Raw genomic sequence first — 17,953 nt, 5'->3', positions numbered from 1 at the left:
AAAAAGAGAGCAGAGCAATTGTCCAGTTGGTACACCTTAACTACTATTAAATACAAGCATGTGTTAATTGTTTGTGTTCTGTTTTAAGAAAAAGAAAAGGACTACATGGTCTTGATTGATGCATGAGGAAAATGTGCTCTCTTTTCTCTCCCTTTCTGATAGTAAGATCACATGATCAATTACGTAGGTAAAGTTTCTCATTTTAATTTTAATTTTCTTTATAGAGCTTTTCCCTTCCACTGCCACTCAGTGCAAAATTGTCCGGTATCACTGAGTTTAGGGCTTAGTCCTTCAGAAAGGAGCTGGTTAAACTCAGCTGCTTGATTTGCATATCTGTGGCTGCAATGCAGTGTCCACAGACAGAGAAGATGTTTGAGTGCATGTAAGCTCTGCATTCACTTCTCTTACAGCAAATCACTAAGGAAGTGGAAGCAGAATGTAGCACATCCACATTTTATTTGTTGCTGGTTTGTTTTGTGTGTGTGTGTGTGTGTGTGTGTGTGTGTGTGTGTGTGTGTATGAGAGCCAGTCTTAATTTATGCATAGAGCATTCATATTTAGAAGAATCAAGGGTTTTACCTAAAGCCCTGCTGAATTACATGTTGTAGCCCATCTAACAGCCTTAATTTACTTCTCTAAAAAATTAATCTAAAATATCCATAGACCATCATTCACACTGACTGCTGAGGAAATCAGGGAGGCCTACTCGTGTTTAAGACACCTGAAGAACAACATAAAAACTAGCAGCTAGAAGGCACTTCATGGGCGCAGTACCTCAACCTCATGTTTTCAGAATCACCTGAAGAGCAGTTTGTATAGAAGTTTAATATTCTTCTATATAAGTGAAGACTGCCATCTTAAGCCAGAGCTGTATCCTTATTTTATCAAACTATTTCAAGTGAAAACGCATCCTCTCCGTTCCCAGCATCCTAACAAAGAATTAGCATTTTACTTAACTCAGAAGTCCCTCCTCACATGCCCACACACGTTTTTGTAATTTATTGCTGTAAACACACTTCTCAACGTTCCTTTCTACCCTAAGAACTGGGTCAGTGCTTTAACTACAGACACCTCAGCAAGTTACGTTTCAGTCACTAAACGCTCCACCCCCATCCCCACCCCACGCTGGGCAGCCATACTGAACCCCAGCCCCAATACTCTACCACACACTTAATTGGTTTAGAAGCAGTGCATTTCACTGCCTTGACATATGTAGACTGCTTTGTCAGTTCTCCCTGACCAGCACCTTTCCTTTGCATACTGTGGGTGTATATTCCTGGGTCTCCTTCAGGAAGCCTGCATGTTCACACACAGAAAGAAATGTACTTCTGCACCCTGGAGTGTCTCCTGTTCACATCATGAAGGTCAGAGCTGAAGAGAGCATCCCGGGATGGAGCTCTGTGTACCTTGTATGTATTCACAAAGACTGACTCTTAATAATGTGCCAGTGGCTCGAGGCCATCTGTGTTTTAAGTTTTAAACATATTATCAAACCATCATTGGCAGTGATGACAGTTCCCTCCCTAAAGCCATATGTTACACTGTTCCTTCCCCACCAGCAAGTCATCCTGTCCTAAGAAGTAGTGTGACTGCTGCTGCTCTAGAAAGTACACCTGGGAGTGGACAGCACCACCTCTGAGTGCCCCTGCCTTTCCACAGCTGCACAGCACTTCCTGTACTCATTCACCAAAAGGTGACACATGTTGCTTGCCTGTTTGGGTTTTGGTCTTGTGCCCTCTGAATGGTTGAAAACAATCTTTGAAATTGCAGACAGAAGCCAGGCAGGACTTCAGCACTCAGGAGACAGACACAAGCAGATCTCTGGAGTTTGATGCCAGCCTGGTCTACAGAGTAAATTCCAAGATAGCCACAGCTACAGTTAGAAACCCTGTCTCAAAAAATCAAAAAGAAAAAGAAATAGCAGGCAATGTGGATTCCATTCCTTGTGTGTTCACACCTGTGAGTTTGTATAGTGTGTGTTTGTGTGCGTATGTGTGCATATAAGAATGTATTAGGTTCCTGTCCTATGTATGTTTATGTGCATGTGTGTTACCAATCACATATATGCATATGTGTCCTGATGTTTTCTGTTATAGCACCAGAATGTGGGTCTTATGACAAAATGTTAGAATATACAGAGTCTTTAAAAATAACTAGTGGTGAGTTGAAACTTTTTTAAGTTGATTTCATACATTGATTAAGGCATTTTTCACTCTAAAATAATGACTGACTTAGCAGGGAAGAGTGAGTTACTAAGAATAATAATCTTACTAACTGCTAGAGCACCGATTTTTATTTCTTGTCTCTACTCTGTATATAGCAGCTGATTTGTTTTTAAGGAAATGTGCTTTTGTTTCCAAAGAAGAAAATTATCTCTGCACTATCTACTAACTTAGACAACCTTGCAGGAAAGACCGAGAATGTGGTAGATGGTTTTATTCTGTCTCTCTCCATCAATGTCAGTCTCTTCCTGTGCTAATGAACCCAAGCTGGGTAGGAAGGGGAGCTGCCCAAGTGACTTCTGAGGAGAGGCCCCAGGAGTGGAGTCAAGTTGTATTTTGATTTTAAGTCTCTTTCCTTCAGCCATGCCCTGCTAGCAGAGATATTCCACTTAGAGATGTTCTTACACTAATTTCCTTAATACCTTCCCAAGTTGTTCCCTTACTTTCTGAATGGCTACATAGATGTTAGAAAAGGTGGCTATGACACAGTGTCATTAAGGTGACATAGTGTAAATTAATGCAGTTAATGGAGGTGCTCACACTGCCTCAGTGACCCATTATGAGCTCTCGTGGAATTAGCAGATGCCCAGGAATCAATCTTTTGGGAAAAGGATAGAAAAGCGCTGGCAGCTTTAAAACCTCACAGTGAATTATATTAGGAAAGTGAAAACGTCTGGGTTAGATTTGATTTCACCAGGAAGCCATAAAATGGTACAGCTCTCAGCAAAATATATTAAACTGAAATGTCAGGTTTGATGCACTAGGTACACAATTATGATAGTGTTAATAGTGGTCTTCTATCATCCTAAGACATACTTTCCAGTTCAATTTCTCAGCAGCTTGAACTTGTCATAAGCTTATAAATTAGAAATTGTGTTTGAAGATACTTTCCTATTTTTGACAGAACGCATATACTACTATTAACTGTACCATGGGGTTTTAGTATAGCTGTTAAAATAAACTAGAAATCACATTTGCAGACAAAAAATGCCTATTATAATATCCACTTTGCCATTTCTTTAATAATACTGTGTCTTTCTGTACTGTTTTTCATTTAGCAAGATTTAAACTCCTTGGATTTTTCCTTAAATAGACACTGTTTAACAGCAGTGAGGCTGTGTGCAGTGAGCAGGCCAGTTACCCTCGTTGGTGAGCTTTGTCTAACATGTCTGTATAGAAGCCAGGCAGCTGTGCCCTGCTTTTGGTTGGCTCCCTAAGTGCTCAAAGCAGCTTGTTTTGGAAAGGAGTTCCCCAGACACCAGGAGATTTTCAAAAGCCCTCACACAGGCAGGTAGAAAGAAGGCCAAAGCCAGTGGGTCTGCTCAGCTGCTGTCTGTCTGAGGCTCACTGCTCCCTGTGCCCCCGTGACTCTCTCAATCCTCTGGGGCCTTGGCTTTGCCCTGTGAGTCAGTCTTTTTCAAAATTCATTGCCTCTCTTCGCAGTCGAATGCTTTTTGGCCTGCTTGCTTGTAGGAAGTGGGGCCAAGGTCCCTTTGCCTATTGGTCCAGCAGCTACAAAATCATGCAGCTACTCTGTATGTTTAATTGTAGTTCAGTATTAGGAAAAACATTACTCAAATCTTTTGAGACCGGAGGCTGTGCCAGAAGATGACGGACTTTACTGTGTAGCTGTGCAGATTGGTGGCTTCCACCTTCAGTATTCTTCACACAGCTCGTAGGAGACCCGCTACATCCTTGATTCAAGCTTCACCCTGCGGCTACGTTTCATTGGTTACTCTAGAGTTGACCCTGAACTTGAGCCTGCATCTTATTTTGAGAATGTTTTGCCATCTTAATATAGACCTTTGTGTTTCTAAAAGCCCTGTCTCAAGCCAGAACTAGTTCATCCTTATCCTTCATAGTACCTTGTCCGTACACCCCTGGTCACTTTCAGCATTCCGCTTAGACAGTTCCTTGGGTTCATTTGGGTACGTTGAAAGGACTTCAGGATGTAGCCTCCTTACCCTTCCCTCCACTGCATCACTCAGGGAGCTAGCCTTCTGCTTTCTCAGTAATCTTTTTTTAAAGCAGTGAACAGACATAAAACCTCAAACTTTATCTGCTGTCTCAGCTACTTCTCCCTAGACTTCTGTGCTTTTATTCCTCCTTCTCTATCAGAACTACTAAAATGCCCCCAATTTCTTGTCCAGATGACTATTACAATTACTCTAGTGTTTTAAATCCTCTGTGACCTTGCCAGTAAGCTGTTCAAAGTCAAACATTTCGTGATCCCTACTTAAAACCACCTATGTCTAGTGACCATCGCCACTGTTGGAAATGTAAGCAGTTCCTTCAAGTTTCAAACTCTCACTGCTCCTTCCAGCAATGTAGGTAACAGTCTGCTTTAGGAGCACATCCAGTTACAAGCACATCCTGCTAGGCTGAATGAGGAGGAGAAGGGAAGGTCCTTGCCACAGGGTTATCCTCCAGACCCTGGTATCAGGACTTCCTATGTCGCCCTCCCACCCCAGCTCTCAGGACTGTTGGACCACAGCCCTTGCCTCTGTGCTGCGCTTTGTTGTTGGGAATGGCCAGCTTGTGGCTCCACCCTTTCTACTGTACCTACACTACAGCACTACCATGGCTCACAGTAAGCATGTTTGTTCACCTATCAGCTTCTCATTTAGCCCCTTCTCTTTCTCCTTCTATATTTAGGTCCTTCTTTGAAATTTTATCTCACATATAACTTAACTGGAATTGTCCGTTTCTCAGCCTCTCAGTGTGGCCTTGCTCTGCACTCTTCCTGGTCTGCACCTTGCTGTTGCCCTCCTGCTGTTCCTCCTGCTTGGTGCTTAGGCAGACTGCACCCCTGCTCTTCCCTTCCAAGACGCCCTTTGGCCTTGTTACCCAGGTCTTTCTGTATTCTGTCGTGGCCATTGTTCTTGAAAATTAGTTGTCAAACAACCTAGCCAGGTGCCCCACAGGGCACCTCGCCTCTCTGATCATTCATATATATATATATATATATATATATATATATATATATATATATATATATATATATATATATATATCTCGACTATCCTCTACCCTTCCTCCTCACTCAAGTTTCTCCATTAGGAGATGGTCTCCTGCCCTCTCCCTGTAATTACCAATGTAGTGTTTCTGGACCCACCCAGAGTTCCCTGCTCTCTTTTCTGCCCTCTCCTTTCAGAGGATGGTGGTCTTGCATTATAGCCACTGTTTATAACTCAGCCCTTAGACCTGACTGACTTGCTAGATACTTGGGCCATGACTCATTTTCCCAGGACTCATCACACACCTAATACCCAAACCTTTGCTCCATGAAAAAGTAAATGTCTGAGAAATATATACTGGGTTTTAGAAAGAGTTCTACCTAAATGGTTTAATGTAAGAAAACTGATTCTTAATAAAGTTACCTCCTTCTATCTAGAAAGTTCATTTATGTAAACCTCATTATATTTCTGTAATTCCAGAGAAAATGAATATAGTTATTCCCTCCTTGTCATTTACAAGTCAGAAGACTCGGTCTCAGTCCGATTCATACAGGGTCTTGCTAAGATAGACACTGGATGGAAGAGTTGCGTCACCTTTAATGGAAGGTGCAAACAGGAAAAGCCCCTGGGTATATGTTTTTAGAAAACTTAGGCCGCGTCTATTGGAAGACTTCTTATCTGGTGGTTTTACATTTCCCTATGCATCTCTGGAGGTGACCACATTAAGATTCCTGTTTCAGGCAGTATTCTGTAAGCATGAATCCTACCATCGTGCTTGACTTGTAAACCTAACACTGATACTCAGGGTCATCTTGAATCCAAGTATTTATGCTATGCACATATAGTAAAGTGACTCATCCTTATATCTAGCTTATCCACAGTTACACTGAAACTTGATTTTTAAGCACGAGTCCTGCTGTACTCCGTGGTGTGTGTTAAATAACTTGATTGGAGCTGGGGTGTCACTGGTGAGTGCTGGCCTGGCAGGTGCCAAGCTCAAGGTTCTAACCTCAGCACTGGATACAAATATTTAAAAATTTAAAAGTAAAATGATGAATTCTATAAATATCATGTATTATAGTTGGCACAGTAATAAAAATCAAAAGTAGCAAGTAATGTGATTTATTTTTAACAAAGCCTGGCAGTGACTTTTTCGCTGGGGTGACTTGTTAAGATGCACAGAAGGTCCCTAAGCAGCGTGGACTTGTTATAGCTCATACATTCATCCGATAGCACTGCTGTGTAAACTGCTGTTACTTTGCGCTCATTTCTCACTGTGTTTGTTTGTTTACTTGCTTTACTAACGATTGAACCCAGGGCCTGTTCAGTGTTCTAAGAGCTCTCTCTACTACTGAGCCGCGCCGACCCTCAGCCCTGTGTACCTTTCTCAGGATTCACAGTAAAGAAAAGATAATAAAGTGAACTGTGTAAAAGAAATGTTTCATCTTCTTGGACACCTAATTGATTTTAAATGGATCATATAAGGGCTAAAATTAGGTCAAGGATTTGTCTCCTTTTATAGTTGGAAAAAGTTAATCATCTCCTTCAACTGATTTTACTAATCAACTAGCTAATGAGCTACATCTTTTTTCTGCCCAGGAACTTATTCCAGAGTTCTACTACCTACCAGAGATGTTTGTCAACAGTAATGGGTACCATCTGGGTGTGCGGGAGGATGAAGTGCTGGTTAATGATGTGGACCTACCCCCCTGGGCCAAGAAGCCAGAAGACTTTGTGCGGATCAACAGGATGGTAAGGAAATTGGTTTCCACTAGAACCAGAATGAAGAAGTTCACATGTTTTATGTGTGTGGCGGGGGCTGTTTTGTTCTGTTTGTTTATCTATTGCCAAGTGTCTTTAGCATCTGTAAATACAAGGTTAAAACCTAGGAGGCGGGGACAGGATTCTGCTGCACTCTTCTGATGGGACCCTTTGTTATAAAGCAGACTTCTTTGACGAGGGTTGGTGGGGTGATACTCCAGTTTTGTGTGTTCCCGCAGGAGGAGACAGTTGGACAAGCGTGTGCTGACTAATGTCACTCATTTTGAACAGTTTGAAATAAATGTCCTTCCCTTATTCTTGCCTATTGCAACAAGTGTGCCTACATACTCTTCTCACTGATGGAGATATTCAAGAGAGGAGAAAGCCTGGAGTGTTTTATATATGGAAAGTTTGTGCTGGAAAACACAAGTCTCAGGTTGTAATGTCTTCACCTTGGAAGAAAGTGCCCATCTTACAGCATTTTAAAATACACATGACAGAGGTCCCGGTGTTCAAATACATATCTAAAATATGTCCGCATGTGGGGATTTTATGTATATTCTCCCCAGCTAATGAGATTTTCATTTTGGTGTAGTTATCATGGGAGAAGAGGCATGCTGTACTGTGCTAACAGTCTCGAGTCATGACAGTGAAGACTGAGGCTTAACAAGCACATCTTCAGCCCTGTCCGCTCACTCTTGAGTCTCTTCGCCTGTCTCATACATCTGGTTTCCTCATTTGGCAGTTGATTTTGAGTCAGAAGCCACACAATTTCCACACAGCACAATAGGAGTCATGTATCATGCCGTCCCCTTTTTGGGAAGAGTATTACTGATACATAATTGGCACACTGATGAATAATCCCCACATTGACTACTTTAACATCAGTGGGGTTTGGCCTGTTCAGACCTGTACAACTCTTACCACAGTCAATTTGGTAGCATTTTGTCACTCCATATAGAAGCCCCCTAACTTGTTAGTATTTTACCCTGTTTTCCCAGCTTCCCACCCCACCCAGCAACACTAACCTACTTACAGCCTCCACTGTGTTTCTGACCTTCTGCCTTCCAGCCTCTCTGCCTGCTGTAGGCATTGTACATGCACAGTCCTAAGGTGCAGCTCGCTCTGCCCTTCCCACACTGTGGTTCCTATCTCTCTCTTAGTAACAGCTGTATTTTCTGTAAGAAATATCCTGTCTTTTGATATACTTCACTTTTAGGAATCATTGCTGTTATAATCATCCTATCCCTAAAAGCACCACATTAGGGCTGGGCATGGTGACACATGCCTTTCAATCCTAGCAGGCAGAGGCAGGCCAATTTCTGTGAGTTCTGGGCTAGCAAACCCTGCTTCAGACCACAGTTGGTGCTTTCGTTTATTTTATTACCTGATTTTTGAACAGAAGTTTTACATTCTCCATGTTTTTGTGCATATTCCTCACTTCTTGAACAGTAGTTGAGAACTTAAGTTTGTACTTAAGCAGAATGTATTTCTCAGCATGTACCTGTAACAGCACTCCACGATGTCATCCCATGCTTGGATGTAGACCATACCTACTGACAGTTAAATGGCAAACACTTACCCAGAGAATGAATGTAGTTTAATTTCTATAAACATGTGCAGGCTGGTTTAGTCTAAGTATCCCAAAGTCAATGAATCCAGAAAAGGAGCCAGAAGCCGTTGGGCCCGAGTCTTTGCTGTACCTGCTGGAGAACAGCAGTCCTTGTGTGGTATGGACACTAAGTGCTCTTTCTGAGTCAGGCAGTGCACCTGCCTTGATTTTTCTTTTGAACATTTATAAAGTGTCCCCATTGCAGACAGGAAACATGAAGGCCAGCAGTGTTTACTAACTTATTTAGGGCAATGGAACTGGTAAATGGCAGAACCAAGATTCAAGACCAGAAAAAAGAAGTAACTCATTGGTCTCACTATAGCCAAAATGCCTCCACCTCTGTGTCACCTCTCCCACCACCTCTGTGTCACCTCTCCCAACACCTCTGTGCCACCCCACCCCCTTTTGAAGTGCTAAGATTATCACAACCCTGCTTCCAGGTTAGCGATTTTACTCATTTCCCTTTTCATCATTAGGATTTTCTTTCTTTTTTTCTTTTTCTTTTTCTTGTGATGCAAGCCATTCACTGATAAGGACAGCAAGCAGACTGGCTTAACATAGGCTGAGGAAAAGGGATTAGTTACCTGTATATCTGCTGAATTTCACATTCCCTAATGCAGCAGTTTACACAAAAGCAAACTAACTCTGTACTAGGAAATGCTTATGGTACCCGTGACATGTGGCATTGTAGACAGAGCTCGATAGAGGCCATTGCTGTTTCCAAGTTCCAGACAAGGCCACTACTCCTACTGGTAATGTGTCTTTCTCTGTGCCACATATTTCATGAGCTGAGAAGGCACTTCAGAAAAGGGGTTTGTATTCTTAGTTAAAATGTGAAACATTTTTTAAAAGTAAAACTTTGAGTAGACAGGTTAGTAAAAGTGAGCATGCTCCTGCAGGAAGAAAAAGGCCCAAACGTTAGACAGGAAAGTGGCCTCTATTATATCATCCAACCTATTGACCTGATGTCTCCTTAGGAGCATTTATTGACTGTGGTAGGTTGTGAAAAAGAATAGGCACATCTAGATTTAGCATTCAGAAAAGCAATCATCTATACAAGAATGCCTTTTCATTGCAGTAATTTGGCCAAACATCATAAAAAGAAGTCAGCAGAGAGAAAGCCAATGTATGGGCATCTCCTTCAGTTTTCACGACGCTTTTGTCTTGGATCATCAGCAGATACCAGAGAGAAACAGAGCAATGAACTACTCTGGCTTAGTAAATTTATTGTTGCATAATGTAGAGAAAGCCTGTGCATGATGTTCTCCAGAAATTTGAGCACAAACACTCAGGGTACTTGGTAGCAAGGTGCTGTCTGTGCTGTGAGAATCAAAATGATAGCTACAGGCAGAAGGGCAGCTGCTTGTGAGGGTGTCTGCACCAAAGCTTTCAAACCCAGGAGCAGGAAACAGGGGCCTGGCTGATCAGTCAGATTGCCCCAGGGCAGCTGATCCACAGTAAACCTGCTCCCCACTGCCTTGCCTGTCCTGTGGCCCTCTCTACCCACAGCTCATTCTGGTGGGTTTACTGATGTATTTGCCTGCAGAGATGCTGTAAAACAGAGCTTGTAGGAAAAAACTGGCCTTTTAAAAAACAGAGCTGGAAAAGTGGGCGCTAGGAATGTTAGGCTGCTGTCTGCAAAAGCAGCCTCACCTCACTCAATAGAGAATATTAGCTCAAATGGAGCATCGACCTGGATATAAAGCCTGCTACTGCAAACTGCCTAGGAAACATGGAAGAAGCAGCCCTGCGGGTGTGTGGGTTAGGCAAAGGTACCCACATATGATAAAGTCCACCCCTTTAATCCCAGCAATCGAGAGGCAGAGGCGGTCAGATCTCTGTGTGTTCGAGGCCAGCCAGCACTACCCAGTGTTACATTGTCTCAAAAAACCAAACCCCAAAATAATAACAAAAACCAGAATACAAACACTGATGGTCAGGATATAACTAAAGCTTCTTTGTTTTGAACAGTGTTAAGAAAATTACAGGTAGTTCAGGGTGGAAAGAGTTTTTGTAATGAACCCAGGGCTCAGCCGGCAAAAGGCTGTGCATGCCAGACAGCCCGAGTTTGCTCTCCATACACATGTATAGATAAATAAATGGAAAACAACAATCTAATGAAATATGGGGCCTGAAATTTGAAGAAAATAGTCAAAAAATCCACAATAACTTAAAAATATTCTTAAAAAGTAAAGACAAAATAATCTCCTGACCCCCCACCCCAATACATACAGATAGCATCTTCCCCCTGAACAATGTAGCCTGCTGGGTATTGTGCCTCACTCCAGAACCTCTCTTACTCAACTGCATAGGCAGCCATGATCAGCTTTTATCTCCTTACGATTGCCTTCTTAGCATATGGCTTTCTTATCACAGCCTGTGAGAGCCATCCTGTGTGCTCTGTGTGTGCAGTGACATCACGTTATACGTGATACCAGTCAATATTATTAGTTCATGCAGCAATCAGTGAACATTGGAGTTGTGTCCAGGTCTTGACTGTATTTGTAAGGCTGCTATGGACATTGACATAATATCTTTTTTCTATCATACAAGTTTCCAGTAGATGACAGGCTTTTATTTCTTTACAGTAGATACCTCGGAATGGGCTTGCACACAGAGTAAATTCTACTTAACATTTTAGCAAACTACTGAAATGTCTTCCATAGTGACTATGTCATCTTCTGTCCCCACTCATAGAGTGCTGCAGCTCTTGTCCCTTGTGCCTTCACCCACACATGACCTCCTGGTTTTTTTTGTTTGTTTGTTTTTTTGTCTTTTTTGTTGTTGTTGTTTTTTAGGGTTTTTTTGTTGTTGTTGTTGTTTTGTTTTTTTGGTTTTTTTAATTTTTTCTGTCTTTTTTTATCTTTATTAACTTGAGTATTTCTTATTTACATTTCAATTGTTATTCCCTTTCCCGGTTTCCCGGCCAACATCCCCCTAACCCCTCCCCTCCCCTTCTCTATTGGTATTCCCCTCCCCATCCTCCCCCCATTACCGCCCTCCCCCCAACAATCACGTTCACTGGGGGTTCAATCTTGGCAGGACCAAGGGCTTCCCCTTCCACTGGTGCTCTTACTAGGATATTCACTGCTACCTATGAGGTCAGAGTCCAGGGTCAGTCCATGTATAGTCTTTGGGTAGTGGCTTAGTCCCTGGAAGCTCTGGTTGCTTGGCATTGTTGTCCATATGGGGTCTCGAGCCCCTTCAAGCTCTTCCAGTCCTTTCTCTGATTCCTTCAACGGGGGTCCTATTCTCAGTTCAGTGGTTTGCTGCTGGCATTCGCCTATGTATTTGCTGTATGCTGGCTGTGTCTCTCAGGAGAGATCTACATCCAGTTCCTGTCAGCCTGCACTTCTTTGCTTCATCCATCTTATCTAATTGGGTGGCAGTATAAGTATGGGCCACATGTGGGGCAGGCTCTGAATGGGTATTCCTTCAGCCTCTGTTCTAAACTTTGCCTCCCTATTCCCTGCCAAGGGTATTCATGTTCCCCTTTTAAAGAAGGAGTGAAGCATTCGCATTTTGGTCATCCCTCTTGAGTTTCATGTGTTCTGTGCATCTAGGGCAATTCAAGCATTTGGACTAATAGCCACTTATCAATGAGTGCATACCATGTGTGTTTTTCTGTGATTGGGTTACCTCACTCAGGATGATATTTTCCAGTTCCATCCATTTGCCTATGAATTTCATAAAGTCATTGTTTTTGATAGCTGAGTAATATTCCATTGTATAGATATACCACATTTTTTGTATCCATTCCTCTGTTGAAGGGCATCTGGGTTCTTTCCAGCTTCTGGCTATTATAAATAAGGCTGCTATGAACATAGTGGAGCACGTGTCTTTTTTATATGTTGGGGCATCTTTTGGGTATATGCCCAAGAGAGTTATAGCTGGGTCCTCAGGTAGTTAGTTCAATGTCCAATTTTCTGAGGAACCTCCAGACTGATTTCCTGAATGGTTGTACCAGTCTGCAATCCCACCAACAATGGAGGAGTGTCCCTCTTTCTCCACATCCTCGCCAGCATTTTACAGTCATTTTACTGGACATTAAGTAAGATATTTTTATAATTTTAACTAATAGTTCTCCAATATTATAATGGCATTGAATATCTCTTTGTATGTTTATTAGATGCTAAAGCATTTTTATATATATTTTAAAGGTGAGTAGTGACATTATAGATATAACCTTGGCTATTCTTCATTTGAGTAGTTTATATGCTCCCCAAATTAGTAGTCTTATTTCAAAGATGCCTAATGAATAGAAAGAAGGGCCTGCTTTTGAAGATGAATTCCCAAGGCAAGCAATATCCTGCCTAAGGATTTGGGGCCTAGTAAAAACTAATAATTATCTGGGCAAGAAACCACCAGGTAATCACAATTTGTAGAAACTAATCAAACAAGATGATAGACTCTTAATTGAATCTATAGAAAAATACGCAGTGAGTCATTTAGTGTGTTAGGTGGCAATGCATCCACCCAGTGAATTTGCCACACTGGGACATTTCTAGGTTTCCTGTAAATGGGATTACTTGAGAGATTGTAATGGTTACTTTTCTAAGATGTATTGCCACTTAGATTCTTTCCCTCCCTCCCCCTGAGAATAGTCTTTAAACCTCCCACACTTAAAAGTCATGAGGTTTATTGATAAGAACCAACCCAAATTAGAATAATGTGTCCACTCATGCTCATCTCACCCAGGTCAGTGACATAAGCCCTGTGCCCTTTGAATCTGCAACTATTTGTGTCTGCTGAACCACCCAACTGTGGCAGTGGCCGTTTTCATTTGGGGTCCTAAGGATCTAACTCAAGCAGACACTTCACCATCTGAGACATTCCTACCTAGGTTTCCTTCTCAATTCTAACCCAATTCCTGTCATCTTACTAACTCGTCTAGGAAGACTTTAAACTAATCTTTTGCTATATGTTGGATATTTGGAGACCTTCTATTGCCCCAGTCTCTGCTGTGTGCTGCTCAGAAGCCATGCCAGGATAAATAGATGGTTTGCATAAAGATCCAGCATCAGAAGTGGATAGCATCAGAAGTCTCCCCCTCTGGTCTTCCTTGAAGCAACTTTGGGAGGTTTAAAGAAAGAGCTCTCTTGTGCATCACCTGGGTGATGAGTCTGTGGCGTGTCTGAGGCAGCCAGTATTGCTTCTGTGGTTGCGCTGCACTGGGAATTCCTAAGAAGCAAAGATGTGAAGGGATATGTCACCCAGTGTGGCTCCACCCACAGTTGCCACTCTCAGGGTCACTCCCCTGTGTTTCTCCGTCCTGCAGCCTCCCTGCACAGCACAGATTCTCTGCTCTGGCCAGGTGATCCATCTGCTGATACAGTGTGGTCATGCTCATCTGTAGAAACCTGGCAAAGAAAGAGTTAGCACTGAATATCACTAACTTGCTACATGGCTCTAAGTTAGGTACATTTATTTGGTATATGTTTCTATAATATAAAGAACCTATACAGTGAGATATGGAAGAATTTACATCTTCTCTAAATTCTATGATGACAACTACGATTCATTCAGTGTTCTGTTAAATTTTCTGTGTACTTATTGGGTAGTTTCTGAAGGCTTTAGTTCCTCTGGATAGGTGTATCAGTGTGTGTATGTCTCTGTGTGTGTGTGTGTGTGTGTGTGTGTGCGCGTGCGCGCGCGCGCGCACAAGCTCTCTGCTCTCTTTATAATGCACACTGGGATTATCTCCAGTTATTCACATGAGTTCTTTTTAATAAGCCTCATGTACAAAGTGAGAAAATGAGAATGGCATATAGCTCAGAGAAATGGCATTCACTGTGTTTGTAAAAGTCCCTCCTCTCTCTGTGGATTAGGAGTCTATATCCATGAACATTCCCTCCTCCTCCTTCTTTTAAGTTGTCATAACAAAATTCAAGGTTATTAAATGTGGGCTTCACCCCAGCATGTGGATATCATTTGTCTGTGGTGATTACACAAGCTCATATAGTCCATACAATCATTGTGCTCTTCAGTCACAGTCGCCCCTGCCCCCACGCTTTGGCCTGTCCTGATGCGCTCCTAATCTACTACTGCACTTAAGTGATGTCACTGGTGTTGTGGGCACTGGCACATACAGCTGCTCATATGCTATGACACAGTGATCAAGAAACAGTGACAAAAATCTCTCACTGATGACTTGTAGAATTTGAAATTTGGTCTCATTGGAGAAAAACCTGGAATATAATGTCATCACTTTTTGTAGACATCTCAGTAAATTCTAAATTCTTTGTTTGCATAGTAAGCAAGCACTGGCTTAATTTATCTACATACAGCATAAGATAATCTCAACCAACTTCCTCATAAAGCATTGATAAAGCCTTGTGTTTGGTTCTTACATGGTTAGGATCTGACCTCTTGACAAAGGACAGACGTAGAAAGTCTTTCTGATAGTATTACCCTAATGCTGGCATCATCAATCATAACCTACCCATTTATAATTTGTTGTTCTAAAAGGCCTTTCATGGATGGGAGTGACAGTCTCACCCAGCCCTCAGTCCTGCTGATTCCTAGTGCTGTTGGGCCAAATGCAGACCACAGGTCACATATATCCAGCCAGGCAAGGGGCTCAGAGGCCCTATGCTTTTTCTCATATTGTTTCATGTCTGTTGCAAATTTTTCATATTTTGAAGAAAAGGTCTCTCATAGTAGGTTGTAGCTTAAATTTCAAATAATTTTACCAACATGTGAAGCAACACTGTGTTAATAAAAGAACATTGGTGTTGTCCACTTCACTTAATAAATAGCTAGTGAGTACTCCAGACAGTTCTTCTAATTTGTAGGACATTGCTTACTAGGCAAGAATATCTGCCCTTACTTAGCTTCCTTTCAATTAAGACAGACCAACTTCCTCATGGAGGGAGGAGGGAGGATTAGCTTGGTGTGAGATGGCCAGTTCTGAGTTAAAGAAAAGTAGGAGAGGAACATCTGGACAAAGCACAGTGCCAGTCATGCTTGGCGAGGAGGCCGGTGGGCAGAGGTGGGACAGTGAACAGTGAACAGTAGTGTATAGCAAAGGAGAACTGAGCAGCAAGAGAACTTATCACACTGGGCTTGTGGGCTCCATAAGCACTGACCAGTGGACTGAGCAAAGAGTGGCGTGACTTTACATTTTAAACCGTGTCCAACGTCTGCACTAAGTATGCTAGGGCTACCAGAGTAGAGCCTGTAACCTATCAGGAAGCATTTCTAGAGGTGCTAGGACATGGAAGGGAGAGTGAAGGTATTGAGAAGTTGTTTATCTGTTCTCTGTGGTCTGATGCTTCACCCTAATGTGACCTCTGTGACTTCTACGAGTGGTATTTTCCCTCAGTTTCTTCAATCTGCAGAAGAAGGTACAAGTTCAGACTAAGTTGCTTACACATATCAGAGACAATATTTCAGTTTGTTCAGCTAAAATGGGGCGGGGTGTGGTTAGTGCTTGTTATTACCATGGCATGGGGGCAGAGAGTCTAGACTGCAGGACAGGCTAAAGTCAGCATGCTTATCCCAATAGGCTCGGGTCTGTTCAGAACATAGAAAGCCTCTTATCCATCAACCCTCCAAGGACAATGTTTGGTGTGGTAGGTGGGCAGTCATTTAGGGCAGGAGAGAAATCAGACTGTACTCACCTGTTCTTTTGCTTGGGAAATCAGGTTTTTGCCTTTTGTGTCGCCCTGTTCATAGAGTCTAGAGCACTGTCTGTCTCAAGGCATACTCTCTAACTGAGGATATGCATTATACTTGTGAAACAATGAAGTGCCAGCTGTTAATTTTGAATTGCACTTTTCAATATGAATGTAAATTGATTAAAGGAACTGTGTGTGCTACAGCCACTACTTGATGACAAGACGGCATTTGTAAAGAGCATGCACACCCCTTGACTCAAGAAGAAAGACCAGTGAGAGAATTAACTCTAGATGAAGGATGGCTTCAACTCAGAAACACCATGGTGGGCAGGGGGTGGGTGTCATACCCAAGCTTTATCACTAAGAATATTGATCTATATCTGAAAACCATGAAAAGCTCCAGAAGCAAAGATGGGATAGAGTTTTTGAAAGCCTAGTGTATGCAGGGCTGTGCTAAGTTATGCAAGGAGGAGCTAATGGTGTCAGTTGTAAAAGAAGGCACAGGGCATGCTGACTTCAGAAATCTGCTCTATGACAGGCTACCATGCACTGGGTTAAAGAAAGAGGCTAAGAGGATTGCAGTAGGCCATTTGAAGAGCAGGATATCATCTTGGTCATGGTACATCTAGCCATCAATCAAGTAATAGAAAAATTTAACACACATCCTCCACCACAGTCATGTAAAACAGCTTTATTGAGCTAGGTATATAATCCCAACACTCAGGTCACTGTGAGTTCAAGTCTAGACTGGGACACATGGCAAGTTCAAAGCTGTCCTGAGCTATGTAGCCTGGCCACATATAATTATGTTTATTTAAAACATTAATTGAGTAATTAAAGTTTCAATGACTAAAATTTTAATGCAGTCATGGGAGTGAAGAGCTAACCTAGACATTTACAAAAACTCAAGTGCTTTTCGAATTGTGTTTGAATATACACATCATTATTCAAGAGTGTTTATTACTGAAGGGAGATCATAAATACCATAGAAGGATAGAAGTATTTTTATTTAGTATAAAAGAGATAGAACTTGCATTCCCGTATATAAAAGAATTCTCACAGCACATTTCAGTTTCCTTTGTTTCTTTCTCATGAATTTCAGAGAGGCTTTATCCCAAGTGCATTAGTGAAAGAATTCTCTCCCATCTAATACCCATGGGCAAAGATGGGATGAGATATAGGTGGGTGCAATCCATCTGAAAGATACCATTCTACTTCATATCTCTCTTCACTTCCTTCCTCCCACATCCCCAGGGTAGAGTTATGGATTAGAAATTGGGTTATCTAGGCATAAAGCAATTGCCTCTGCCTGGAGATGTGAAGGAGATGTTCAAGAAGCTATTAGGGCCATTATAACACTAATAGCTTAGTAATCGAGTATTTTTTCATATTTTCCAGTGTAAGCACTGTACTAAGATCTTATTTCAAAGTGCAGAGTGGGCCTCTGCATACAAACACAGCTCCAAGAAAACCAAATAAGCACAGCCATGTGTTCAGTAGCAGGGTAAATACCATTTGTGCAGTGAGCAGCCCTGCAGTAAGGACCTCTGCTCTTGGTATGGTTATAGCTAATATTCAGTTCCTACATATGCATTTGACTTTGAACTAGATTTAGCATTAAAGTGTTGTAAACTTGGGATTTTTTCTTCTTTCATAGTGATAAGCAAGGCAAATTATAATAGGGTTTTGTTCTCTCCACACATACCTCATTTAATTTTAATTTTATGAAGGAAAAGGCAGAGTTATCTGGAACACTTAATTGCCACTGTCACCCGATTCACC

At 41.9% G+C, this 17,953-nt stretch overlaps 1 protein-coding gene across 8 annotated transcripts in view; it reads left to right on the top strand.

Moving 5' to 3' along the window:
• The window catches only part of Nbea (neurobeachin), a 576,469-nt gene that overhangs the window by 514,673 nt on the left and 43,843 nt on the right, over positions 1–17,953 (top strand). For all 8 annotated transcript variants that reach the window (NM_001427608.1, XM_087626792.1, XM_087626788.1 and 5 more), the window contains 1 exon segment: positions 6,779–6,931. In NM_001427608.1, coding sequence (NP_001414537.1) covers positions 6,779–6,931 — 153 coding nt within the window.

Source organism: Rattus norvegicus, chromosome 2, assembly GCF_021556685.1.
Source record: "Rattus norvegicus strain SHRSP/BbbUtx chromosome 2, alternate assembly SHRSP_T2T, whole genome shotgun sequence".
Lineage (NCBI taxonomy): Eukaryota > Metazoa > Chordata > Mammalia > Rodentia > Muridae > Rattus > Rattus norvegicus.
The sequence above is the reverse complement of the archived record's forward strand: the minus strand, read 5'-3'. Positions and strand labels throughout refer to the sequence as shown.